Here is a 27,276-nt window from a genome sequence, read left to right on the forward strand (position 1 = left end):
GAAACAGTAAGCGGGAGAGCTGGCGATGGCGAGGGAAGCGCACGGAGCCCGACTGGCGGCGCGGCTGAGGCTGTTCTAGGGAGACCGGCGGGGAGGCATCTGCCGGGGGCTCATTCCCAACACCAAAGGAAGCCCCCCCACCCAGCCGCGTCTCCCCCCTGGAATAAACCCCAAATTCTAGCCAGCAACATCCCAGGCCGGGCGAGCGAGCGAGCTTGGAGCGGCCTCGGGGGCAGGGAAGGTGCCGGCGTTGCAGGCGAGCCGGCCAAGGGAAGCGCTTCTTCGGTGCCTCGCGGGCCACCCCAAGCCAGATAGATGTGCGCGCCGCCCGCCCGCCCGCGCGGCCACCATGAACACCCAACTGGCGATGGAGACTCTGGGCGACCTCCACGGGGTGAGCCATGAGCCGGGCCCCGATCTGCTCCGGAGCGCCCACCCCCGCGGCGGCGGCGGCGGCAGCCAGAGCAACCCCTTGGCCCACGGCGCTCGCCCGCTGGGCATGGCCGCCCTCCTGGACGGAGGGGACTACGCGCACCACCGGAGCGGCGCGGAGCACCCTTTGGGCGGCCCTCTGCACCCCACCATCACCATGGCTTGCGAGACCCCGCCTGGCCTGAGCATGAGCAGCACCTACACCACTTTGACGCCCCTGCAGCCGCTCCCGCCCATCTCCACCGTCGCGGACAAATTCCCCCACCATCACCACCACCCCCACCACCCCCACCACCCGGCTCAGCACCCTCATCATCCTCACCAGCGGCTGTCGGGCAACGTGAGCGGGAGTTTCACCCTCATGCGGGACGAAAGGAGCCTGGCCGCCTCCATGAACAACCTGTACTCGCCCTACCACACCAAAGACGTCCCCGGCATGGGGCAGCGCCTCTCTCCGCTCTCCGGCTCCGGCCTGGGCGGGCTGCACGGCTCCCAGCAAGGGCTCCCCCACTACGCGCACCCGGGAGCCGCCGCCGAGAAGATGCTGGCACCCAACGGCTACGAAGCGCATCACCCTGCCCTGCTGGCCAGGCACGGCGAGCAGCACCTGACGCCAACCTCTGCTCCCGGCATGGGGCCTCTCCATGGGATCCCGCACCACCCCCACGCCCACCTGAGCGCGCCGGGCCACGGGCAGATCCTGGGTGCCGGGCCCCGGGAAGCCCACCCGGGAGCGGCGGCGGCGGGAGCGGCGGCGGCCTCCGGGCAGGTCAACGGCGGCGGGAGCGGCTCCGGGCAGATGGAGGAGATCAACACCAAAGAAGTCGCCCAGAGGATCACCACCGAGCTCAAGCGCTACAGCATCCCGCAAGCCATCTTCGCCCAGCGCGTCCTCTGCCGCTCCCAGGGGACGCTCTCGGACCTGCTGAGGAACCCCAAGCCCTGGAGCAAGCTCAAGTCCGGCAGAGAGACTTTCCGCAGGATGTGGAAGTGGCTACAGGAGCCCGAATTCCAGAGGATGTCCGCGCTCAGGCTGGCAGGTGAGCGGCGGGGATGGGGTGGGAGGGAGGCAGGCAGCAGCGGGCCGACGCGAGGTGGGGGGCTGCACACGCAAGGGGCTCTCTCGGCTTTGTTCCCCTTCGGCCAGCTCGGCCAAAACGCCCCCTGCACCGTTCCCAAACAAAGGTCCACCAGCCCGAAGATTGAGGATGGAGTGGGTGGGTGGGTGGCCACTGGGAGAGAGGGGTGTGTAGTGTCGTTGCGGTGCCTTCAGGAGCGAGGGAGGGACCTCTCCGCGCGGCCTTTTTTTTCTTGTCGCTCCCTGGCCGCGAATCCGGCTGGTCTTCCGAGGCGCAGAGCTGGCCTACAGCGCTTTGTGGCGCGTCCGGATGGGGCAGGAATCGGGGCCACGTGGGAAGCCCCCCTCCTGCCGAAAGCGTTTTCCACGCGCTCTCCTCGCGTCCGGAGCCGCACGGTTGTGCCAAGGGGCTGCGGCAGACACACAACAGACACACACACACATGTGTGGCCACTGCAAGAGGCGGCGGCCGATGGCTGCAGCTCTGGCGTTTTCACCTAAACGTCCTCGGTCCTCCTGCTGCCCTGCTCCTTCTCGCGTGGAGGCCTCCTCTTACACGCGTGCGCCGCGGAGTGTCTTCCAGTCTGTCCGGATTAATGTCCAAGGTGGTGGCTGCAGGTCCCTTTGGATCGCGTTCAGTGCACGATTCCTTGCAAACAGAGCTCGTTACTGTGTTGATTTTTGGACCTCCCGCCCGCCTCTTGCTTTAGGCGTGTTCTTTTGCTTTGCTTTTCAGCAAATACAGTAGTAGCCAACGGTTTGCCCACAAAATTTTCCAGAAGCCAAAGTCGGGAGCTTCTCTAGCTGGCACCTCCGAGGGCGAGGGGGGTCAGGCGAAAGGCTGGCCTAGGAAGGGGCTTCTTCCGTCTTCTTGACCCCGCAGGTCTCTGTTACGCAGGAGAGGCGTTGGGCACAGCTGGCTCTCTCTCTCTGCAGGGTCTCTCGGCTGTGTGGATGGAAAGAGAAACGAGGCGAGCTGTTCGGGCTGAACTCCCTGGTGAAAGGCCGGCCTGGCGCGATGGTGGAGGAGCGCGCAGGTCCCGCGCAGGTGGCGCCTGTGCGCTTCAGAGCAGCGGCTCCTGGAAGAGCCGAGGAAGTTCCTGGCTTTTGGAGGCGCTGGCTTCTCGCCCTGGGATGACAGCTCTTGTTTCCCTCCGGGCTCGGCCTGCTGCCTGCAACCCGGCAAAAGCTTTTAACAGCCCGCAAAACTGAGGCTGGCGAAATGACCCTTTGACTGGGGGAAGTCCAAGCCGCTGAGGAGACCCGAGCCGTCGAGGCTCACAAAGCAAGAGCAGCGCTTGCCGGGAAGAGTCGTGGAAGGATGCGGCAAAAGTTGCGCAAAGCGTGCGCATCACCCCCGGCTCTGTTCTGCCTTTCACGAGTGCCCGGCTGGAGGCGCTTTGGACGGCTCTCCCGCTGCCAAGAGGCTGCTTCCGTGGGGAGGGCGGCTGGGCGGGGAGAGAAGAGATTCCCCTTCGATTATTGGGAGGGGATTTGCATAGATCGATACTGGAAGGAAACAACCCTTGATCTCGGAATCACTCGACACGCCCTTTCCTCGAGAGGGAAGTCGGTGCGCGCGCGCGCGCAAAGCAATCCTCGTGGCTGGAACTGGGAGGTTGCATGCATTTTTGTAATGCAGTTATGAAATACATTTCGTTATTTTTATTATATTTTATTATCTAATAATTATGAGTCCATCCTATATCTTACAGCCGAGGCTGTATAAGACTACGGGATTTCCTACCCCGCTTCTCCCCTGATCATTCTGCGGGGAACGGACGACGAGTGAGGAGCCTAAAGCTCCCTGCTTGGCCATTTTTGCTCCACCAGCCCCGGGTAGCTCCAGGGCGGATTGTGGCCACGAGGCGGTGACACCCCCGAGACGCAGCAGAGAAGGCGCCTGCAGCGTCCGAGGCGGCTTCCCCGCGGTGCCGGCGGCCCAGAGGTCTCTGTCTTCGAGGAAGGCTTTCTCCTTCCTCCCCGGTGGCTCCTCGGGAAGGCCGGGCAGGTTCTGGACCGCCTTCCTGCGCCCCCTCGCCCCGCCGCCGCTTTTCCTGGCTTCGAGCAGAGAGCCAAGCCAAGCAATCTGCGGCAAATGCACCCACGATCGATTTTATTTTGTGCAGGTTTTAAAGGCGGGATGATCTTCCTAAGTGGCAAAAATCTGCGCCGATTGATATTGATGTATGAACATCAGTTCGAAACGTCGTAAATTACTCCAGGCAATGCAAATTAAATTTCGCCTCCGGATTATAACTCGCTCTCCGGCATTTAAGGGAAGAATTATCGGGCCGATTAAGATCCCGCAGCAGCAGCAGCAGCAGCAGCAACTCGCCTCTTCGCTTCCCTCATTTTCACCTCTCGGCTTTTTCCAGTGGTCCGAAACACGTGGCATCTGTCGAGGTCTCTCTCTCCCCCCGCAACCGCCCCTCCAAGCTGCTCTCGCCCCCCCCCCGAAGCGCCCTGCCAGGCAGCCCAGCTGGCCCGGGGTGACAAGCAGGCGGCTTCCAGCGCCCATCCAGCGTCTCCCAGCCCGCCATCTCCTAGGCTTAGCTGTGGCTTAACGGCCCGGAGAAAGGCCCAGGGAGGGGGGCTGGGCTGGGCAGGTGATGGAAAGTTTGGGCAAGTTGCGCTTTGTCGGAGAGAGACTGGCAAACCGAAAGGAAGAAATGGCAGACCCCAATTGACTAGGAGGGGGGCACAACAAGAAAGGGTCCCTTGGGGGATGGGGGGGGGGGGAAAGAGCGAGCGAGCAAGAACCTCGGGGTTTCTTCTTCTTCTTCTTCTTCTTCTTCTTCTTCTTCTTCTTCTTCTTCTTCTTCTTCTTCCCTGGAAAAGTTTCACTGGGCCGCGAATGGGGCGGAATCCTTGAAATAGGGATAAAGACCGAGGATCCTCCCTGCGCATTTCGCAAGCATTTAAATTCGTGTCTCCTCTTGATCTCTCCAGACAATTGCACTAAACGGGGACTATTTCTTTCGGTTGCGCTATAAAAGAAACCTGGACTGGGTGCGGAGGTGCGGCTTTGCGTTTTTGTTCCTGGCAGGGTTTCCCCGTGACGTTGAACGCGCCCCTCCCCCTCCCCCTGGCAGCTTCTTCAGAGAAAGGCGCTGCTTTCCGCTGGGTCTCCTCCGACTTCAACTCAAGCCAGGAATTGCAGAAGCTTCCGCAGCAAACCAAGGGTGGGTTTTTCCAGGGCCTCTGCCCTCGCCTCCTTCAGCTGGGTTGCAGGGCTCCCTGTCTGCTCAGTGACAGAGCATCTGCTTCGCAGGCCCAAGGTCCAAGGGTTAGTCCGGGTACCTCCAGGCAGGGCTGCCAGATAACCCCGCCGGAAACCACTCGCTGCCCATCCTGAGCTAGGTAAATCAATAGCTTGACTAAGTGCCTAGGAGCCAGCTTCTAGGGGCCGAGGTCCCTCCCTGAAGGAGCGTTTCCACCTCCATCGTTCTGCCCGGACACATGAGGGCCTTCTGGCGGTTCCCTCATTGTGAGAAGCAAAGTTACAGGGAACCAGGCAGAGGGCCTTCTCGGTAGTGGCACCCGCCATGTGGAACGCCCTCCCACCAGATGTCAGAAAAAAATAACTACCAAACTTTTAGAAGACACCTGAAGGCAGCCCTGTTTAGGGAAGCTTTTAATATTTAATAAGTTGTTATATTTTAGTGTTTTGTTGGAAGTGCCCAGAGTGGCTGGGGAAACTAAGAGAGTGGCGGGGTATAACTAATAAGTTGTTGTTGTTGTTGTTGTTGTTGTTGTTGTTGTTAATATTATTATTTGCCCCCCCATAAATATTTGAGGGGGTGGCCCCCCAGTTAATGGGCATTGACATTAAAATGGTGTGCATGCACAAGGTTATGTGATCAATTATGTGGGGCGGGGCTTACCTGGGTCCTCAATATTTTATTCAGGTTGGCACCCCTGACTCACTGCAATGATGCACCTAAGTCCATCTGGCTGGCTGTCTAGGCTTTCTGCTGCCCAGCTGCCAGCACAGGCTGAGTATAGGGGGCAGGTCGTTCAGGTGGAGAAGGTCCTCTTTATCATGGGTAGGCAAACTAAGGCCCAGGGGCCGGATTCGGCCCAATCACCTTCTCAATCTGGCCCATGGACGGTCCGGGAATCAGCGTCTTTTTACAGGAGTAGAATGTGCCCTTTTATTTAAAATGCATCTCTGGGTTATTTGTGGGGCATAGGAATTCGTTCTTTCTTTTCCAAAATATAGTCTGGCCCCCCACAAGGTCTGAGGGACAGTGGACTGGCCCCATGCTGAAAAGGTTTGCTGACCCCTGGTCTTCGTCTTTCACTGGAAAAAGGCCCAGTGCTGGAGGAATTAAGATGAAGAGAGAAAAGATTCCTATTTTCACCTGGGAATAGGAAGGAAAAGGGATAGAGAGAGAAGAGTTGTTGCAGGAGGAGGAAGGGAATGTGAGGGGAAAGGAGAGGAGATGTGAAATAAACTGGCAATGGGTGGGGGAGTAGTAAAGGTAAAGGGACCCCTGACCATTAGGTCAAGTTGTGACCGACTCTGGGGTTGCAGCGCTCATCTTGCTTTATTGGCCGAGGGAGCCGGCATACAGCTTCCGGGTCATGTGGCCAGCATGACTAAGGGGGGAGTAGTAGTAGCAATAATAATAATAATTTATTATTTATACCCCACCCATCTGAGTAGAGTATAGCTCAGGTGTGAGAGGAGAAGGAGAGGGGGGAAATCACAGTGGAGTAATAAAAACACATTGAGAGGCATGGGGGGGGGGGAAATGTAAAACATGGACTTTCCTACTTAGATCCTCTGGGTCAGCAAATTCTGTCTTAAATGAGAAGGCTGTGTCACCATCCCTCCACAGCCCAATGTCTGTACTTAGCTCAGGGAACACTGAACTATGGAACTCCTTGCCCAAGGAAATAACGGTGACAAGAACTTCGCCTTTCCAATGGAAATGCTAACTGACTATGCATCTCCACCTCCACCTGCCGCTATTTGGGATCTGACCTCACCTCTGCAATGCCAGCGGTCAGAGGTGGTTGCAGTCCAGCACCTTCTGGAGGGTCGCCAGTTCCCCATGCCTTGCTGTAGAACAAGCAGAGGGAGCCAACCCCTCAGCCCCTTTTCGGACAGGAGCCTTGATCTCCAAAACCAAGCGGGGTGTGCATTGGGCAAAGAGGTGATGCCAAGAGAGGGCTGGAGGTGTAAATGAGTATCAGACTTTGAAAAGCTGGCTGGTGTCACTCAATCAAGTCCATCAGTTTTGTTCAATTAATTAAACAAAATAATTTTAATTGGATTTTGAAAAAATGGGCAATTCATCATTGCTGTTACTTAGTGGGTTGGGTAAACCACAATTCTGAATACAGTGGTACCTCTGGATGCGAACGGGATCCGTTCCAGAGCCCTGTTCACATCCAGAGCAGAATGCAACCCGCGTTTGCGTGCCTGTGCGTTGCGATTCGCTGCTTCTGTGCATGTGCGTGACGTCATTTTAAGCGTCTGTGCATGCGCGAGCGGCGAAACCTGGAAGTAACGCATTCCGTTACTTCCGGGTCACCACAGAGTGCAACCTGAAAACGCTCAACCCAAAGCTACTTCAACCCAAGGTATGACTGTAATGTTTTTATAGGTTTGGGGGCACTGGGGAGCAAAGGGCCTTTAAATTAGGATGGTTCCCAGCACCTTCCTCCCTCTTGGGCTGCTCATCCTGGAACTGCCAAGGTAGGCGAGTACGTTCTGCTATTGGCCTAGTGTAGGACGGGAAGACCAGGATTCTGGCATAAGTTTTTTAGTTTTTTAAAATATACTTTGATTTACATGCTCACTGTATCTCCACATTTCTCTGTTTCCTATACTCTGTTCAAAACTGCTGAACTGGATTTCTGGGCTGTCCTGGGCTGATTGTTCCCTGACCCATTGCTTGGACCAGTGGCGTAGCGTGGGTTATCAGCACCCAGGGCAAGGCAAGTAATTTGCGCCCCCTAACCCATGGATTTGCGCCCCCTAACCCGTGGATTTCCCTAACCCCCAGATGCTGCGCCCGGTGCGGCCGGCCCCCCCTGCACCCCCCACGCTACGCCACTGGCTTGGACCATTGGAGTCATGCTGCTGGTGGTGGTCCAAGCAGCTGGGAAAGCACCAGGGGAGGTGGGCTGGGGTTGCCAAGCAGGAGACTTGGAATTCAGCTGGCTGTTTTCCTACTCCTAAGGAGGCCACCGTAAGGTAGCGGGGACTGAGCCCCATATGCCCTCAGTGCCCTATACATGGGTGGTGGCAAGCACAGAGAGGGCAACAGAATGGGGTGCCTTCTTGCTACCAGTGGTACTGCACAGAGTTGGCGCTGGAGGAGATGGTTCTTCTCCTGCGTTCCTTGTAGGCTATGAAGAGTGAAGGGTAAAACCAGCAGCCTGGGCAGGGCCTGGTAGTAAACCACCTGGCAGGATAATTGAGGTGGGTGCGGGAGCTGGCCTGCTTTGCTGAAAAGCCTGCTCTGGTTTTCTAATTTCCTGCTGTAGCAGCTTCTGCTAATCCCACATAACTGTGGAACATGAGAAATGAACTAGAGGAGGTGACTTCAGCAGCTTGGCCATTAATCTCAGCCCCAAAGGAAAATGCCCTTGAATCAAGAACTGGGGGTGATGCACTGTTCCAAGTCAGTGTCGTCTTCCTTAGCTATGTGAGCATTTGTGAGGATAAGGGACTGTTCTTTTATGGATTTTTAAAAAATTGAAAATTAAAGAGCGTTTAGAAACTTGTTTGGGCATGAAAGCAAGGAAGGGAGATGCTCAACACTAGCATTATCCAATGGGTCATGATAATCAAAATGCACATTTAGGGCTGGTCATTGAAATTTCTTGAGCCAATGTCCAGTTTTTCCACATCAGCACATGGAAAGCAAAGGAAACCTGCAGAACTAGTTTCTGCATTGGCTACAGAGGGGAATGAATCTGAGAGGTTATAATAATAATAATAATAAAATTTATTATTTATACCCCGCCTATCTGGCTGGGTTTCCCAGCCACTCTGGGCAGCTCCCAACAGAATATTAAAAATACGATAAAACATAACACATTAAAAACTTCCCTAAACAGGGAATCCTCTTTAACACTTTCTTACAGCGCTAACTTCACACATGACCCTCAAAGCAGTTCCTCCAGTCAGCCTGTTATGCAAATGTAAAGCTTGACATTTAGGTTTCTTTCCTGCATTAATCTAGGTTGCATGTGGCACTGATGCCATCAAAAAGGCTCAAAAGGTATTTTAGGCTCCATTTCTCAGCTGAAGTTCAAACCAGTTGGATTCTGGACCCCCTCAGACAACCTACTGAACATTTGTTCTGATTTGCTTTTTTCAATTATTTGAAAATTATTCACTCTTTCTTAGAGTATAGCAATGTGGCTTACAACATATAAACTGGAACAAAATAAGTTTACAAGTATTTGGGAAACATAATTGTCAGGGGTTCAGGAGCAGAGGCACAGGGAGGAGAGGAGATGGAGAGCGAAGGGGAGGAATCCGAGGGGAGCGTAGGAGAAGAGGACAGTGGACCGAGGGATTCCATGAGCCTCTCCAGCGAATCGGAAGATTCACAGAAGGGAGCGCCAGTGGCCAGGGGTAGGGGGTTTCCAAGGGGAACGCCCCAGGAGCAAGGGGGCAGCAGGGATTCCCAGAGCAGTAGTTGGAAATCAGGACCAGCTTCCCCACCAGAGCAGAGTGGGGGGGAAGAGTCCCAAGGATCGGGGTCAGTGCATTCCCCACCAGGGAGAGAAGATAAGGCAGGGCTGACCACACCTCCATCGGAGAGTCAGACAACGGAGGGGAGGTCAGATCCGGCCAGTATCCCGGAAGAGGGAAGCAGTGACAGAAGTAGTGTAACGGTCAGGAGGAAGGTCACAGGGTTGGCGCGAGAGGCAAGTTCAAATGTACAGGAGCGTGGGACAGCAGAGAATGAGGATTGGGAACCGGGTCCTAAAGCCCGCCGGAGGGAGGGGGAGGAGCTAAGCGACTCAGCGTCGGAGGAGTCCAGAAAGGGGAATGCCCCAGCGGGCAGGAGGACCCAGAGGAGGAGAGAGCAGCGGAAAAGGTGGAGCAGGGCTAGGATCTTAAACTGGTGTCATAGGGGAGGAGACTCAGACGGTACTTCGCCGGTCTAGGGTTAAGACATAGAGCTGCGCGCTGCGGCTTTGAAATGGAAACTGAACCTCAATAAAGACTTTTGTACATAACGACAGCCTAGCGTTGGTCCTCTGTGAGCTGGGACCTAGGGGCAGCTCTGACAGTAAGTACCGTCTCCACAAAAAACCTCGCAACGTGAGTGGACGCAGCGAGGGGCGAAGATTGGTACTTCGCGAGCTCACGAAAGCAGCACAAGATGACTACCGAAGAACAAATGGCAGCCCTGCAAAACGCAGTGACACAACTTAACGCAGAAATACTAGCGTCCAGGAGGAGAGAAGAGGAATCAGCTGCTGTCTGCAAGGATCTGCAAGCCAGGTTGGAAATGTTGACTACACAGGGGCTACCGGGAGCCAGACCAGAGGGGATTGGGCTGGGAAAGAGAGGAGGCAGCCTTGTGTCTCATTTCGATGGGAGTCTGCAGCACTATCCTAACTTCAGAGCAGACGTGGTTTTTGCACTAAAGTTACTGGAGAAGGACTTTAGAGATGAGCAGGAGAAAGTAGGCTTCATACTAACGCATCTCCATGGAGAAGCTAAAGCGTGGTTGCGCAATCTGTGGAGAGATAATGATCCAGCCCTCCAAAACGCGAATGCCTTCATTAAGGCAATGGATGCTTGTTTTTTATCAGCGACAGATGTAGATGTCGCCAGAAAGGAGATACATGGTTTGAAACAAGGCAGAGCCACTGTGAGGCAATATCACTCCCGCTTTTTTGCATTGGTCAACGCGCTGGGATGGGAAAAAGATTCAGTGGCCATCAGGGACCTGTTCTGGGAGGGGCTGAATGGGGCTGTGAAAGACGAAATCGCAAGGGGGGAGAGACCCCGGAGCACTCAAGAAGTTGTCCAGAGAGCGCTGACGATTGGGGTGCGTCTGGAAGAACGTCCCTGGAGCAGAGACGAAGGGCGTTGGGGATGCACACCAGCGAGAGCACCTCCATTCTTTCCCAGGGACTCAGCGCGCGCTCAATCCACGCCTCCACTGGGAGGGGGAGAGGAGCCGATGGAGATAGGTGGTGCCAAGGCTCAGTCAGCAACCAGAGCCCTAACACCGGGAGCAGCCAAAGTGAAGCCTCCTAGAGGGAACAGGAAGTGTTACATCTGCGACAGTGCTCAGCACATGGCAAAAGAGTGCCCCCAGAGGCTTCACAAGCATACTGCAGCCTCAGCAACAGTAACAGAAGCAGTTCAGCAGAGAGAACCGCAGCAGGGAAATGACGAAGTCTGGCTGGAAGCAGAGCCACTGGGGCCCAGCCAGACGAGTCACTGAAGCAGTCCCCAGGAATCTTACAGCCCACAGACCCCCTCCCGCCCAAACCAGTGGTGCAGCTCACCGCAGCACTCCAGCTTCCCAATGGGCTCACCATGGAAGTTCCTATTACCATTGACTCTGGTAGCAATGCAGACTTTATAGGAGTGGATTTCATCAAGCAACATAGCATAGCGCTCCTGCCTGCCACGATGCCCCTAAAAGTAGTGACAGTCGATGGAAGAGAATTGCTGGGGGGACAGGTGGTACAGCAAACGCCGCCAATGGTGATGCGAATTGGAAATCACCGCGAAGTCATCAGCTTCAATGTCACCCACCTGTCAGACACGCCCATAGTATTGGGCATGAGCTGGTTGGACAGACACAGCCCGGCATTGGCATGGTACCAGCGTAAATTGACCTTCTGCTCCTCCTACTGCGCAGAACATTGCATCATGACTAACCAGGAAGACGAGGGGCAAGAGGATGACCCACAGCTACAACTGGGCATGCTGCAAGCGGTACCCGACAAGTACAAGGCGTTTTTGGAGGTCTTCTGCGAGAAGGAAGCGGACAAGCTGCCTCCCCACAGACCCTACGACTGCAAGATTGACCTCCTGCCGGGGGCGACGCTGCCGACGGGAAAACTGTATTCCATGTCTGAAGACGAACTGCAAGAGCTCAGGGAGTTCATAGATCACAACTTGAAGCGGGGATTCATCCGGGAATCCAAAGCAGTGGGGGGCAATCCTGTGTTCTTCGTGAAGAAAAAAGACACGCCCCAAAAGAGGTTGGTAGTTGATTTCAGAATCTTGAACTCGAAAACCAAGCCCACGGCTTTCCCGATGCCCAAGATCGACGACTTGCTGGCGACGGTGAGGAAGGGACGCATCTTCACCAAGTTGGATCTACGAGGGGCGTACAATCTTATACGCATGCGGGAGGGCGACGAGTGGAAGACGGCCATGTTTACGCCCTTGGGCACCTATGAATATAGGGTTATGCCGTTCGGTTTACAAAATGGCTCCCACTGCTTCCAAGCCTTCATGCATCACGTGTTAGCGGGGCTCCTCTACAAGAAGTGCGTCTGCTTCCTGGACGACATTCTGATCTTCTCGGAATCGCAGGAGGCTCACGAGAGAGATGTCAAGGAAGTCCTGCAAAGACTACGGGAGCACAGACTTTACGCCAAACTGGAGAAGTGCCAGTTCGACATGACGGAGGTGGATTTCCTGGGCTACAAGCTGTCCGACAAGGGAATCGCCATGGACAGCGCCAAGGTACGCTCGGTACTGGACTGGAAAAGCCCGCGCAATCGGAAGGAGGTCCAGAAGTTTGTCGGCTTTGCCAACTTTTATCGCAAGTTTATCAAGGGTTTCGCTATGCAGACGGCGGCCATCACGGACACCCTCAGCTCCAAGAAGAAGAAGTTCATCTGGACGGAGCAGGCGGAGCAGTCCTTTCAGAAACTCAAGCGTCTCTTCGCTTCCGAAGAACAACTGCTACATGTGAACCCCAGCAGACCCATGTGGGTTGAGACGGATGCCTCCGACAGAGCCGTGGGGGCAGTCCTGTTGCAGCAAGACCCGCAAGGGGATTGGAGGCCGTGCGCTTTCTACTCCAGGAAACTCAGCAAGTCGGAGCAGAACTACACCATCTGGGACAGAGAGTTGCTGGCCATTCATGCAGCCTTCAAGGCGTGGCGGCACTTCCTCATCGGAGCCAAACACACAGTGCAAGTTCACACGGACCACAAGAACCTGGAATACTGGCGCACGGCGCGGTTCCTGAACCAGAGACACATCCGCTGGGCGGAGTTCTTTGCGGATTTCGACTTCAGGATAGAATATATCCCCGGAGACAACAACATCATGGCTGATGCGCTATCCAGGAAGCCGCAGTATCTGGAGGAAGCAGCACCGGTAGTGGCCAAACACATTTTCGCACCTACGGCGTGGGCATGCGCTTCGGCCACCGTGGACCTGGAAGCAATACGGCACGAGCTTCGAACGGATTCCTTCGCACGATCCAAGATGGAGGAGGTGCGCAGTGGCACAGTGAAGGACGACAAGTTCCAGATACACGACGGACTGCTCCTCCGCAAAGGGGCCATCTACGTGCCGGGAGATGAACTCCGCGTGAGAGTACTGCAACAGCTACACGACGCACCCAGCGCCGGACATTTCGGCAAGGACAAGACGGTGGAATTAGTAGCCAGAGACTTTTGGTGGCCCAAGATGCGGGGAGAAGTCGCGGATTACGTCACGAGGTGCGACACATGCCAAAGGGCCAAGCCAGTACACAGACTGCCGGCGGGACTGTTGGAACCGTTACAGACCCCGTCCGAACCGTGGGAGAGGGTGGCCTTGGACTTTGTCACTGATCTGCCCAGCTCGAGGGGCAAAACAGCAGTACTCGTGGTAGTCGACATGTTCACCAAGATGGCGCACTTCATTCCTTGCGCGAAGGTGGCCACAGCGGAACAGACAGCCAAGCTGTTCATAGACCACGTGTTCAAGGTGCACGGCCTGCCACGGTCTATCCTGTCCAACCGGGGGCGCCAGTTCATCTCGAGTTTCTGGCAGAAGCTGATGGGGATCCTGAACGTCAAGGTCAACCTAGCGTCGGCAAGACACCCGCAGACCAACGGACAAGCGGAGAGGGTCAACGCCATCATGCAGCAGTACCTGAGATGCTACACGAACCAGCAGCCCTCGACCTGGGTGGACTACCTACCGCTGGCCGAATTTGCCTACAACAACACGAAACACGTGTCCACGGGGGTGACACCGTTTTTCGCCAACAATGGGCGACATCCCAGGACCTTCCCGGGCTTAGAGAAAGAGGGGGAAGGGGACCCACAGGGAGCAGAGGCATTGGCAGAGGAGTTACAGGAGGTCCATGAACAGCTCCGAAGGCAGTTGGAGCTAGCAAAACACGTGTACAAGATGCAGGCAGACAGACACAGGAGAGTTGGGGAGGACATACGGGTAGGGGACTGGGTCTGGTTAGCAGCCCAGGCAGTGCCGGCCAGGTCCTTAGCTAAGAAGAAGCTCGGACACAAGCAGCTAGGCCCTTACCAAGTCGAGGCACAGATCAACCCAGTGGCCTTCCGGTTGACACTACCGGAGGGATCCAGAATGCACCCGGTCTTTCATAGATCGGTGCTCACGCCCTACAAGGCACCTCACAGGTTTCGGCGCCAGGGACAGCTCCTAGCCCGCTTAGAGACGCACCCACGACAGGGGGGTCGCCAAGGGCGGGGCCACTCAACGAGGTCACGGAGATTTTGGACTCAAGATGGGGGGAAGAGGGGGTTGAATATCTCCTCGCCAGGGAAGGTACCCCGGCCAGTGCCAACAGCTGGGTACCGTACTATGCGGTGGAGGAGCACTACCTCAAAGACGAGTTCCACGCACTCTTCCCACACAGGCCCATGCTGGAGGATTATTTCGACGAATATCTTTTCACACCCACACTTTCAGCCAGCACGTTCCGGGGTTTCTCTTCAGAGGAGGACAAGGCGCCGGAGACTAGCTCCCCAGAGGAGTCCCTCTCAGGGTTTGGCACAGGGGACTCTTATTGGTGGGAAGATCAACCTGAGGTGGGGTGGCGCAGAGAACTGCCGAGCGGGCCCGCGCACACAGCGTCACCCCAGGCGACAGGGGGAGAGGGGGTCATGGACGTGTTGGGGGAGGATCCGGGGTTCGAACACACCGGCAGAGAGATGGAAGCTGAGGAGATCGACGTTGACGAGCCCGTTGAGGACTGGCCGGATCTACCCGGCTGGAGGCACACCACGGGGGAAGAACTGTATCCTGCACTCACCCCCACAACACTGGAGCACCCAGAACCCACGCCAGAAGAGGGGGAGGGGGGAAGGGGGGGCTTTGAGGGGGGGATGGATGTCAGGGGTTCAGGAGCAGAGGCACAGGGAGGAGAGGAGATGGAGAGCGAAGGGGAGGAATCCGAGGGGAGCGTAGGAGAAGAGGACAGTGGACCGAGGGATTCCATGAGCCTCTCCAGCGAATCGGAAGATTCACAGAAGGGGGCGCCAGTGGCCAGGGGTAGGGGGTTCCCAAGGGAAATGCCCCATGAGCAAGGGGGCAGCAGGGATTCCCAGAGCAGTAGTTGGAAATCAGGACCAGCTTCCCCACCAGAGCAGAGTGGGGGGGAAGAGTCCCAAGGATCGGGGCCAGTGCATTCCCCACCAGGGAGAGAAGATAAGGCAGGGCTGACCACACCTCCATCGGAGAGTCAGACAACGGAGGGGAGGTCAGATCCGGCCAGTATCCCGGAAGAGGGAAGCAGTGACAGAAGTAGTGTAACGGTCAGGAGGAAGGTCACTGGGTTGGCGCGAGAGGCAAGTTCAAATGTACAGGAGCGTGGGACAGCAGAGAATGAGGATTGGGAACCGGGTCCTAAAGCCCGCCGGAGGGAGGGGGAGGAGCTAAGCGACTCAGCGTCGGAGGAGTCCAGAAAGGGGAATGCCCCAGCGGGCAGGAGGACCCAGAGGAGGAGAGAGCAGCGGAAAAGATGGAGCAGGGCTAGGATCTTAAACTGGTGTCATAGGGGAGGAGACTCAGACGGTACTTCGCCGGTCTAGGGTTAAGACGTAGAGCTGCGTGCTGCGGCTTTGAAATGGAAACTGAACCTCAATAAAGACTTTTGTACATAACGACAGCCTAGCATTGGTCCTCTGTGAGCTGGGACCTAGGGGCAGCTCTGACAATAATAAAAAACATTAATAGATATTGAATGCTTTAGATAAAAAATAATATTGCGAGGGCCTGTCTAAATAGGGCAGTTTTCAGCATTTTGCTGGCCCAGAGCTTACATGGAGGTTAGGCCATCATTCATCCCAATTTGCCCATAGGGTGCTGACACACATTCCTGCTAGCCACTAATTCACCTCATGCTTTTCAATGCTTTTGTCCATGCTTTCCCAAACTACGAAAAGGTCTGGGGCTTTTTAAAAATGCGGATTTGTCACTCTTGGCTGACGGAGCCCTTTTTGTTGTTGTTTAGTTGTTTAGTCGTGTCCAACTCTTCGTGACCCCATGGACCAGAGCACGCCAGGCACTTCTGTCTTCCACTGCCTCCCGCAGTTTGGTCAGACTCATGCTGGCAGCTTCGAGAACACTGTCCAACCATCTCATCCTCTGTCATCCCCTTCTCCTTGTGCCCTCCATCTTTCCCAACATCAGGGTCTTTTCCAGGGAGTCTTCTCTTCTCATGAGGTGGCCAAAGTATTGGAGCCTCAGCTTCACGATCTGTCCTTCCAGTGAGCACTCAGGGCTGATTTCCTTAAGAATGGATACGTTCTTTTGCACTTGTTGTTCTATGGTGTGGGTGTCATTAGAGAGAAATGCAGGTTTCTGGTGAAATCCCGATTGCCTCCTGTGGGTTCTCCTCTCCAACTTGATATTTTGGAGCATCTCTAAGCCAGCACACATTTTTGCTACAGCACACTGCAGCCTTCTATCTGCCAAATTTTTATCCTGAACCATTTCTTTGGGCTTCTGCCCTCATTTGGAAAGTTCAGAAAATCTTTCGGCACCCTTTAATACCTCCTCAATGAGCAAGTTGCAAGAAGAGGTCAAACGAGGACCCAGGTTCCCCTTCAGACACTTTGGGGTTCACACCTAGGCTCTGACAATGTTCTAAGGCAGCCTTTGGGGAAAGAGAGAGAGAGGCGTCACCAGCCTGTTCCATCGCTGGCCTATGGAGAAATACATTTGTATTTTAGTAACAAGTTAGGAAATGAACGCCACTGCAGCTTGAAATATTCCCAGCCTTTGACAGGTAATTAAAGCAATACGTTAAAGGCAACAATCAATCACCGCTCTCGAAAATGATAGCAGAATTCACTTTTACTGCCAAGAGCCGGTTTTGTGCTGCTTCCAGGAGGAAGGGGTGCTGGGAATGGGGGAGGCTTCCTGCCTTGCCCCCTTCTGTGCCATGGTGATGCAAGGAGGAGATGCCAAGACTGCATTCATTTGGCCAGCCGGGACTCTTTGTACCTCCTCTGACTTGCACAGTGCCTCTGCTTCCAGGGTCTCTCAGCCAGCGCCCATTCCCTGGTCTTCTTCAACTAGACTGGCCAAGAATCTGCTGCAATATAAAGGGGCTGGTCTGCCGCACCCCCAGGTGAATTGTGAGGGGGCTTAGGAAGGATGGGGTACATTCTCTCTCCTCTCTATCATTTCCGCATGCTCTCCTGCAAATACACTCTCTCCCCCAAAGGCACCTTTTCCTGGCAGATTATCTGGCATCAGCCCAGCAAGAATAATAATAAAAAAGCTGCAATCAAAGCTTGGGGACGCTGGATGGAATCACTGATCATCAGACATGTACCATAAATACGTTTTATGACCTAGGATGAAACTGTAATGTGGTGCAGTGGATCCTGTTATTATTGCATAATTAATTTGATCGTCTGCGCCCGCCAACGATTTCAGTCAGGTGCAACATTGCCTTCTGCTTAAGCTCTGTAGCAGAATGTCTGCAGGAGACTGCTGCCCTTATGCAGTGCAGGGATTTTATTGTACAGTGGTACCTCAGGTTAAAGACGCTTCAGGTTACAGACACTTCAGGTTACAGACGCTTCAGGTTACAGACTCCGCTAACCCAGAAATAGTACCTCAGGTTAAGAACTTTGCTTCAGGATGAGAACAGAAATTGTGCTCCGGCAGCGCGGCAGCAGCAGGAGGCCCCATTAGCTAAAGTGGTGCTTCAGGTTAAGAACAGTTTCAGGTTAAGAATGGACTTCCGGAACAAATTAAGTACTTAACCCAAGGTACCACTGTATGAAGAGTGGGTACCCACAAGTTACTAGCCTCCCCACCAGCACCACATACTTACTCCAGCCCTTTGGGGCACGTTAAGAAATGAGGAAAGGAAAATGGCACTCCAAATACTTATTCACCTGAGTGCCTGGCTGTGGGCACCTATTGGCAGAACAGAAAGAGGGACTGGATCTCTTCCATGCATTCAGATTTTGATGGACCCGTGAGGCTTTTTAACCCTGGCATCAGTTTGTTTCCAACTTTCTACTTTTAACAAATGCTCTTCCCCTTTGTCTTATCCAGTGAGGGTGAGGGGGATACATGCCACTTTGTGTGGGATTCTGGAGCATCTTCTAGGCCTAGGGCACATCGCCAGCTCATCTCACAGAGCCCCAGTTACCCTCATGGATGACCTTTACTGGGAGAGGCAGATGGGGAGTGAAGCCATGTCACTGTTGCTTGACCTCTCAGTGGCGTTGAATACCACAGATCATGGTGGTACCCTGATTCTGTGGGGTGGCTGTCCAAGGTGCCATCCTTCTGTGATTCTGCTTTTACTTATGGATGCAGTTTCAGAGAGTGGCATTGGGTGGCTGCTGTGAGCAGGATTCCTGCATACTCTACAATTCTATCATTCTAGGACAACTGAGCTGTGGGATGTTGCAGAGTACAGTGGTGCCCCACAAGACGAACGCCTCGCAAGACGGAAAACCCGCTAGACGAAAGGGTTTTCCGTTTTGGAGGTGCTTCGCAAAACAAATTTCCCTATGGGCTTGCTTCGCAAGACGAAAATGTCTTGCGAGTTCCTGCGGGTTTTCCCCCCTTCCCCCCCCTTTTCCTAAGCCGCTAAGCCGCTTATCAGCTGATCCGCTGATAAGCCGCTTAACAGCTGATCGCTAAAAGCCGCTAAACCGTTAATAGCGCTAATCCGCTAAGCTGTCAATGGGCTTGCTTCGCAAGACGAAAAAACCGCTATACGAAGAGCCTCACGGAACGGATTAATTTTGTCTTGCGAGGCACCACTGTATCTTCTGGTCCCCAATGCTCAGCCCCAAGTTGTTTAGAGTTCAGTATTCTAACTGCAGAACCTTAAACTTGGCATAGCTGACAACCGTTGTTCTAGCTAGTGCACCAGGTATTACCATTCTTGGGTTAAGTGTCAGGGACTGGGCAGAGGAGGAATGGTGGAGCCCGCCTCCCTAGCCTGTGTCGGAGCTTGCATACGACCGAGCTGAAATGGCTCTCCTCCACGTCATACTTCAGAATTCATCGAGGCTCTGCTCCGACGGTGATTAACGACCTAAGCCTTTAGGCACACTCCCATTACGCGAAGTATCCAAACAGCAGCAGAAGGAGCCGAAAATATGTGCTACATCGCTACGTTTATTTCTAACTATGCAGGACAGAAAGAACATGCATCTGCTCTCTGTGAAAGTCAGTGAACAACTGGAAGAAACAGGAAACCAGTAACATCAACGTCTGCCTCCCGTCTCCCATGAGACTTCCAACAGTCTGGAATGTAAACAGAGTCTTGTGACTCCAAAAACTGCACATAACAGAAATCTAACAGCCTGACCCTTCCAGAGAAGAAGAAGACAGTTCAGAATTACAACAGGGGTTTGAGGGAGGTCACTTCTCAGAGGAAGATGAGGGGAAAGGTTGAGAAATATGGGAGAGGAGGAGGAATAAGCACCAGAAGGGGGACAGCTGATGGGACGCAGTGTCTTTAGAAAGCATTCCAGACCCCTCCCTCCTTCCCAGAACCTGGCAAGCATTGAAAGTAGGAGAGCAGAGAGCTCAGAGGCAGAGGGTGCATCTCAGCACCCGTAGTGATGACACATGAAGGGAGAGAGGGAGGGGGTGGAGACTCACTCAGGGCAATGCCATTATTCCAAGAGGCTGCATTTCCATGCCTCTCTCTGTGAATATTGAATAAAAAGCAGTTGGTAAGAACTTTTCCTTGTCTTATCCATTCCTGGCGACCTGCCGTGGAAGTTGGATCCATTGCCGCCTGACATTAAGACAGCTTGACCAGAGTGATTCAGGTACTAGTACAATACACTCTGTGTAGGGCTGCCCATAAGGTCATGAGGCCATCACTGAAGCTGCTGGAGCTTTTACAAGAGTGGGGTCTTTAGCACAGAGGCACCCACTATATGGCACACACACACACACACACACACACCCCCGCTGATATTAGACATGTGCTGATGATTTTCAGTTTGCAACGTTTGTTAAAGACCTTTTTGGTTTGTGGGGAGAGGAGGACGGGTATTTTATCCAACGCTTCCTCCTCTCGTCATCCACTCCTTAGAAAACCACATGCAGAAAACCCTTGATGCTTTAATGGCAACTGCGCTGATGCCAGAAGGGACTCTGCAGTTGCTTTTTGGCAGCATCCTTGTGGCTGACTGATTTATAACCTCCTCTCCTCGGGCTCATTTATTCTTTGTTAATGTTTGTCTACAAGTGAGGTTGGACGGTTGTTGCCCAGTAGTGGGAACAAGTCACCGGGGCCCTAATTCAGAACTTAGATAAGCACCAGTGGCAAATAAAACCCAAACCACCAAATTCTGAGTGGTGGTGAAAAGAGACGGTTCTGCTCCCACCAGGCTGCAAAAGGAGCCCCAAAGAGGCTCCTCGGTTGCATGTGACTCCCCAAAAGACCACTTTGGAAACTGCTGCCAGGCGCATTGCTTGCAGCCAAATGCCATGTGTCTCACCGTTTCTTACTTTGTTGGGGAAATGAGGGGGCTCACCTTCATTCCAGGCAACGATCCAAAATGTTCCTTCTCCACCTTGCATTTGCCAGAGTCTGGGATGCCCATATGGCTGTGCTTGACCTCTGAAAACCTGTTGCTGGGAATGGCAAGTGGGGAAGAGGACTGTGGGGGGAGGTACAGGGAGGGGGAGGTTATTGCTATTGTTATTATTACGTATTTTGTGTTTTTACCTTGTATTTTTATGCTGTGAACCGCCTTGATATTTATTGGTGAAGGGCAGTATACAGATTTAATAAGTAAAAATAAATAATATAAAAATGGACGACACCAAGAAAGATGGGCCAATGGTCTGACTCAGTACAGTGGTACCTCGGGTTACAGACACTTCAGGTTACCCAGAAACAGTACCTCGGGTTAAGAACTTTGCTTCAGGATGAGAACAGAAATCATGAGGCGGTGGCACAGCGGCAGCGGGAGGCCCCATTAGCTAAAGTGGTGCTTCAGGTTAAGAACAGTTTCAGGTTAAGAACGGACCTCCAGAATGAATTAAGTTCTTAACCCGAGGTACCACTGTATAAGGCGCTTCCTATGTTCCTCTGGCTGGCTACTGGGAGAACAGGGTGAGGGATTATGATGGGCTGCCTTCAGCCCAGTGGCAGAGCATGTCTCCAGGTCACCCAGGGGTGCTTGCTTGCTTGCTTGTTTGCTTGCTTGCTTCTCCAGGCCCTCACCATGTTTTATTCTGCAAAGAGAGAGGCTGTTTCAGACCAGAAGAAGCACTGATCTACACCTGGTCAAATATTGTAAGAGACACGCAGGTGGATAGAGGAAGCAGGGGAGAGACTTGGTCCCCAAAATGGAAAGAAAACAGGTGATTGGCCATTGTGGGAGGGAGCAGGAATTCTGGGAAGAAAATGATCTCTACTGCCACCATCCATGGTTTCTTCAAAGGTGTTCCAGAATACCTAGCAATGCTCAGCAACGGTTCAGGTGCAACATCTCTAACCTTGAATCTGTACCACATGACTAAGTTTTCATTTCATCGAGCTTGAAATCATGTCAACTCAAAATATTTGAGCCTTTGTTGTTGTTGTTGAAAAGAGGAACTTTTATCTGGGATTTATGCTCCTCCCTCAGTGCATCAGTAACTATTTAGAGTTATTGGAGGTCAGTCATTCATCTTGGTTCAACCGAAAGAGGCAGATTGTAGTGACATTGTCAGTATTTCTACTTCCTCCTACCTGGTAGAGTATGCCAGCTAGTTCCATTACCTTTTGGCAGAAGTTTCGATTCCGTTAAATTGGTTGCCTATTTTCTGTTTGCCACATTGCCGGTATTTCAGAACAGAGCTTAGAGAAGGCAACTTTGCCAGCAGCTATTTAGAGGAAATGGTTCATTTAGCACATGGGTAGGCAAACTAAGGCCCGGGGGCCGGATCCAGCCCAATCACCTTCTAAATCTGGTCCGCCGGGAATCAGCATGTTTTTACATGAGTGGAATGTGTCCTTTTATTTAAAATGCATCTCTGGGTTATTTGTGGGGCATAGGAATTTGTTCATTTCCCCCCCAAAAATATAGTCCAGCCCCCAAGGTCTGAGGGACGGTGGACCAGCCCCCTGCTGAAAAAGTTTGCTGACCCCTGGTTTAGCATTTCCTACTTCTGGCCCTAAGTTGGCCTCATTCTGCACACTTCACTAGAGAAAAAGTGGCACATGCCATTAATCTTTACATCTGTTTCTATGTATATGGCTTTTTAAACTGTGGGTTTTTTATTGTTTAGTTTGTTATTATGTTATGTATTTTTGTGTTTTTGTACTGTAAACCACCCTGTGATGCTCAGATGAATGGCGGTATAATGATGATGATGATATGCAGAGGGCTGCTAGAATATTGCTGTTCTGACACCTCCAACATCTACTGAAATGGGGATAGATGAGTCACATTGAGCAGATGCCTCACTTTCCCTCTTTTGTTTGGCTGTGCTCCTCCTTTTATGCAGAGAGCGTGTTCCATCTAGTGGACGACAGTAGCTAGCACAGGAAGCCAGAGCATCTCATGCAAAACTGTTTATTCTCTATGCACTTGAGATGTTGCAACCAAAATTTTGCATGCTGGTTCCTGACATCAAGGACCATGTTTTTGTCTATGTCTGGATAAAATCAAACACCATTTCAAATCAAGAAGGTAGACTGAATCTTTCAAAAGTACACTGATTCTGACCACTGATTTCAAAGCTGCACTGACTTTTTTGGGTTTCTTATAATTCCCAAGCAATGCTGGATAGGAGGCTGCTAGTGCTGTCATACACTTGGTTTATTGACCACCTTGACTGCTTTGTGCAAACAGGTGAGAGAAATACGGATGTATTTTGGCTCAAAATTTGACCTAAAACACCCTAAATGAAGATGAAAAGATAGCTGTAGATTTGCAATTGTAGATGGATGTCATTATCCCAATGTGTGGCTCATGCCTTGTTGTCTATAACTGGCTGTGCTCTATTTCCCAAACCACTGTTTTGTCTCTGGCTTCCATGGGGAGGGGAGTGGTACTTAAAAAAAACCAACAACCCTCTAAGCATCCTAAAGTCTGCTCTGCCTCCATAGCCAGTGGTGGTCATACCCCTGTGCTCTTCTCCTGTTTGCTGGCTTCCCACTGTGCCAATAGGATGCTGGACTCAATGGGCCCCTGGCCTGATCCAGCAAGCTCTTCTTACTTTCTTATTCCCCATAGACGTATGAAGCTGTTCCTCCATTCATGCAAGGGCCTGAAGGGCCTTTTCAGTGATGGCTCTGACCTGGTGGAATGCTCTGTCCCATGAGACTAGGGCCCTTCAGGATTTAACCTCCTTTCACCAGGCCTGTAAAATAGAGCCTTTAATTTGAATTCAGCCTGGTCTTTTATTTCCCTTCCCTCCCCCTCCCCTTTTATGAAGATTACCCACTCTGAGACCCCACAGCTAATTCTCCCCTGGCCTCCTCGCTGACCCAAGTAGGACCAATTCAGCCAGCTAGCCCTGGTGATTATCTAATGTTTATTTCCCCATAATTGATTTCTGAATTTTGAATTTTATTGTTATTGCTGCTTTTACAATTAAGTGTTTTAAATTTGTTGTTAGCCACCCTGAGCCTGGTTTTTGAACCAGGAAGGGCGTGGTACAAAAAAATTATTATTATTATTATGCAAGCTGCTCGGTTCCTATATAGAGCTGCATTGAGCCATAATCAAAAATGCAGGAAGAGCAAAAACTCTTTACCCGTTCCTCACAGTGTTTTTAAACAGAACAAACTTTGCATGTCTAGAACCTGTACTTATGATAAGGAATCCTCTGGCCTCCAAGGAAGACACTGTCCACTGCTGTTTTGGCAGGGACAGCGACAACACACTCCTTGGAGACTGGATCTGCCACCTCCTTGGCAGCCTTCTCCCCAAATGCCATCTCCACAGCAGCGCTGCTGGTCTCCTTCCACCCCTGGGAGGTGGGGTGCCCTCCGGGGGACTCCAGGTTTCTGTACCCACCCCTGAAACGGCCTTTTATTCACACTTCAACCGTTGCGTAAGGTTGATTTGACTCCCTTGCTTGCTCCTGAAGTAGATCTTCACACCCCTCTTGTCCCTGATGTAGGTCTCCATTCACTCCTTCTTCCCTGGAAGTGGGGTGACATTTTGTGTTTTTGCCTCAGGAGCCAAAAAGTTTTGGGCTGGGCCAGGGTTTGTGGGGGCAGAGCCTGCCAGTACAACCAGATGGAGCTGAATGCTCCTACTCTACTTAAATATGCTTCATCAATGAGAACAAGGCCACCACCTAGTGACCACCAAAGGGAACATCATGCAAAATTATCGGAGCAGCTGGCTAAGCATGTTTATCATATTTATGCTGTTTAAAAATCATTCCTGGCCCCAGAAATCCTATGGAGACGGGGTGGAGTGGGGAGGGGAGGGGAGGGGGAGTCTACACTTCATAAAGGTAAAGGGACCCCTGACCATTAGGTCCAGTCATGGCTGACTCTGGCGCTCATCTCGCTTTATTGGCCGAGGGAGCCGGCGCACAGCTTCTGAGTCATGTGGCCAGCATGACTAAGCTGCTTCTGGTGAACCAGAGCAGCGCACGGAAACGCCGTTTACCTTCCCGCCGGAGCAGTACCTATTTATCTACTTGCACTTTGACGTGCTTTCGAACTGCTAGGTTGGCAGGAGCTGGGACCGAGCAACGGGAGCTCACCCCGTCGCGGGGATTCGAACTGCCGACCTTCTGATCAGCAAGTCCTAGGCTCTGTGGTTTAACCCACAGTGCCACCTGCGTCCCTACACTTCATGACCACTTCCTAATCCTGCCAAGGCTGCACCAGTTCAGGGCAGAGGGTGGGGTGCTTCCCCCCTTTTGTAGTTCACTCCAATGGGAGAGCAAACAGCCATACTAGCTCCTGGGGGCTGGTGTGGTTTTTCTTCCCAGTCTGGTAGATCTCTGAGGAACAGCAAGGAGAGCTTTAGCTGTTGTGGATCTAAGGCCTCCCTGATCTGCCCTCTGCACAGCAGGCCCCAACTACTCAGCCACAACATCAAAGAGCAACTGAAAACCTCCTGAGGCTTGTAATTTCCACCAGCCTTAAGGCTGCGTCATAGATACCAGGAGCACAGGAGTTTAGTAAACTGCTTGTCGGTCCCCCCCCCCTTACAATCAAGCTATATATAAATTTAATGGGGTGGGGAAAACAAATCTTGATCCTAAAATATCAAGAGCTATTGCAAATGTCAGCAGTTACCACATTGCCGACATTTACTGTGGGAGACAGGGATTGAGAAATTTAAACCTCCTATCCCACAGGTTTAAAGAAATAAAGAAAGTAAATGGGCTGTGAAGCCTTTTGAGCAGAGTAAAGCAGTTATACATTTTGCAGTTTACTAAAGTTTAGGATTAAGGCAATTACAGTGGTACCTCGGGTTACAGACGCTTCAGGTTACATATGCTTCAGGTTACAGACTCCACTATCCCAGAAATAGTACCTCGGGTTAAGAACTTTGCTTCAGGATGAGAATAGAAATCGCACGGCAGCAGCAGGAGGCCCCATTAGCTAAAGTGGTGCTTCAGGTTAAGAACAGTTTCAGGTTAAGAAAGGACCTCCAGAATGAATTAAGTACGTAACCAGAGGTACCATGGTACACCATTTTATCCCTTTTATTTGTGGTCTGTTGACCTCCCCTTCTTCACCTCCGTTGCAGAGAATGAACCACATTTTTTAGTAACAAAAAAGATTTACAGTGGTACCTCTAGTTATGAACTTAATACATTCCAGAGGTCCATTCTTAACCTGAAACTATTCTTAACTAGAGGCGTGCTTTCGCTTATGGGGCCTCTTGCTGCCGCTGCGCCGCCGGCACACAATTTCCGTTCTCATTCTGGGGCAAAGTTCTCAACTTGATGTAACTCTTCCAGGTTAGCGGAGTTTGTAACCTGAAGCGTTTGTAACCTGAGGCATTTGTAACTCAAGGTACCACTGTACTTACATTTCAGTGCAGACAGCAAATGTAATACAGGTAAGAAGTATCATAGATTATCTCTTTGTAACAGAATTCCTGTCCAGAGCAGGTAGGGGAAGTGACCACATAGAGAGTCCTCTCTAGGAAGTTCAAGAACTCTCTGTGTACTGGCCCTGTGCCTTTCTAGCAAAACATGCATTTATGATTTGGCTGCAAACCCCACACTTTGCACAGAAGTCAAGCCATAGTGTTGTGTTCTTTTTCATTTCAGCTTGCAAACGGAAAGAGCAAGAGCATGGGAAGGACAAAAGTAACACCCCCAAGAAGCCCAGGTTGGTCTTTACGGACGTCCAGCGCCGGACTCTACATGCAATATTCAAGGAAAACAAGCGCCCTTCCAAAGATTTGCAAATCACCATTTCACAGCAGTTGGGTCTGGAGCTCAGCACGGTCAGTAACTTTTTCATGAATGCGCGACGGAGGAGCCTGGATAAGTGGCAAGAGGAGGGCGGCTCCAGTTCAGGCAACTCATCTTCCTCATCAAGCACTTGTACCAAAGCGTAAAGAATTGACCACAAACTAATCTTCGGTGGAAAAGCTTTAAAAATAACTGAACAGGACTTCAAGAAAGCAGGTTTATACTTCAACTCTTTTTAAAAAATGTTATTTATAAGCCTCAAAGAAACCAAAGACTTAACTTCACCTGATGATGACTTGGCTAGAAGAAACACACTTTAGTGGGATGATGGCTTGCAAAATGAAGAGACTGGGAAAAGAGGGAAGGCTGCTGGCTTTACACCTTTACACCATGATCTCTTCCGCCCTATGTGGCCGGTTAGTGATCTGGAGGGCAGCCATTGCTTCTTACCAGTGATGAGGATGCTCTCGGATATGGTTCTTTGTCTCTACGGCAACACCATGGAGGTGAAAGATGTACATAGGATTCCGGGTACCCACCAGCAGCGAGGAACATAGCCAGAGCTGGTCTCAGAAAGTACAACCATAACAGCATTGAGTCACATGAGTTCGTTTTAAAAAGTAGTGTGATTTTGCTCTTTTAATTGTTTGAACTTTTCCAGTTCAGTACCTGGATACAAGTTCAGATAAGGCAAAGAAATCTGAATGCTTCCTGAACCAATTGCATTCTCTTTGTTTGTTAAGGGATGTGTCCATTTTAAAAAGCCAAACAAACAAACCAAAACAACCCCACAATTTCATTGTAAAAATATCAGGTAGGTACCAAAGAACACATTTCTAATTATATTGCAGGTATTTTGTTGCAATGCTTTTAATACACCAAAGCTATTTTTACACAAAATTCTATGTAGAGATGTAAGGGTAAACACCTCATTGTTGTCAGGCAT

The 27,276-nt window shown here is 52.1% G+C and overlaps 1 protein-coding gene across 1 annotated transcript; it reads left to right on the plus strand.

The window, feature by feature from the left end:
• On the plus strand, window positions 1-27,276 carry ONECUT1 (one cut homeobox 1). The gene is made up of 2 exons (XM_079953597.1): window positions 1-1,472; window positions 26,184-27,276. Exons 1-2 carry the CDS (start codon window positions 350-352, stop codon window positions 26,474-26,476), a joined length of 1,416 nt encoding a protein of 471 aa, XP_079809723.1. The 5' UTR covers window positions 1-349; the 3' UTR covers window positions 26,477-27,276.

Source organism: Podarcis cretensis, assembly GCF_951804945.1.
Source record: "Podarcis cretensis genome assembly, chromosome: 14".
NCBI classification, from domain to species: domain Eukaryota; kingdom Metazoa; phylum Chordata; class Lepidosauria; order Squamata; family Lacertidae; genus Podarcis; species Podarcis cretensis.

What these genes read in the sequence shown, in the direction of transcription:
- ONECUT1 (XM_079953597.1), top strand. Translation starts at nt 350, where the DNA reads ATGAACACCCAACTGGCGATGGAGACTCTGGGCGACCTCCACGGGGTG. An exon ending in GTCCGCGCTCAGGCTGGCAG is followed by an intron (nt 1,473 to 26,183) that starts GTGAGCGGCGGG and finishes TTTTCATTTCAG; the next exon opens with CTTGCAAACGGAAAGAGCAA.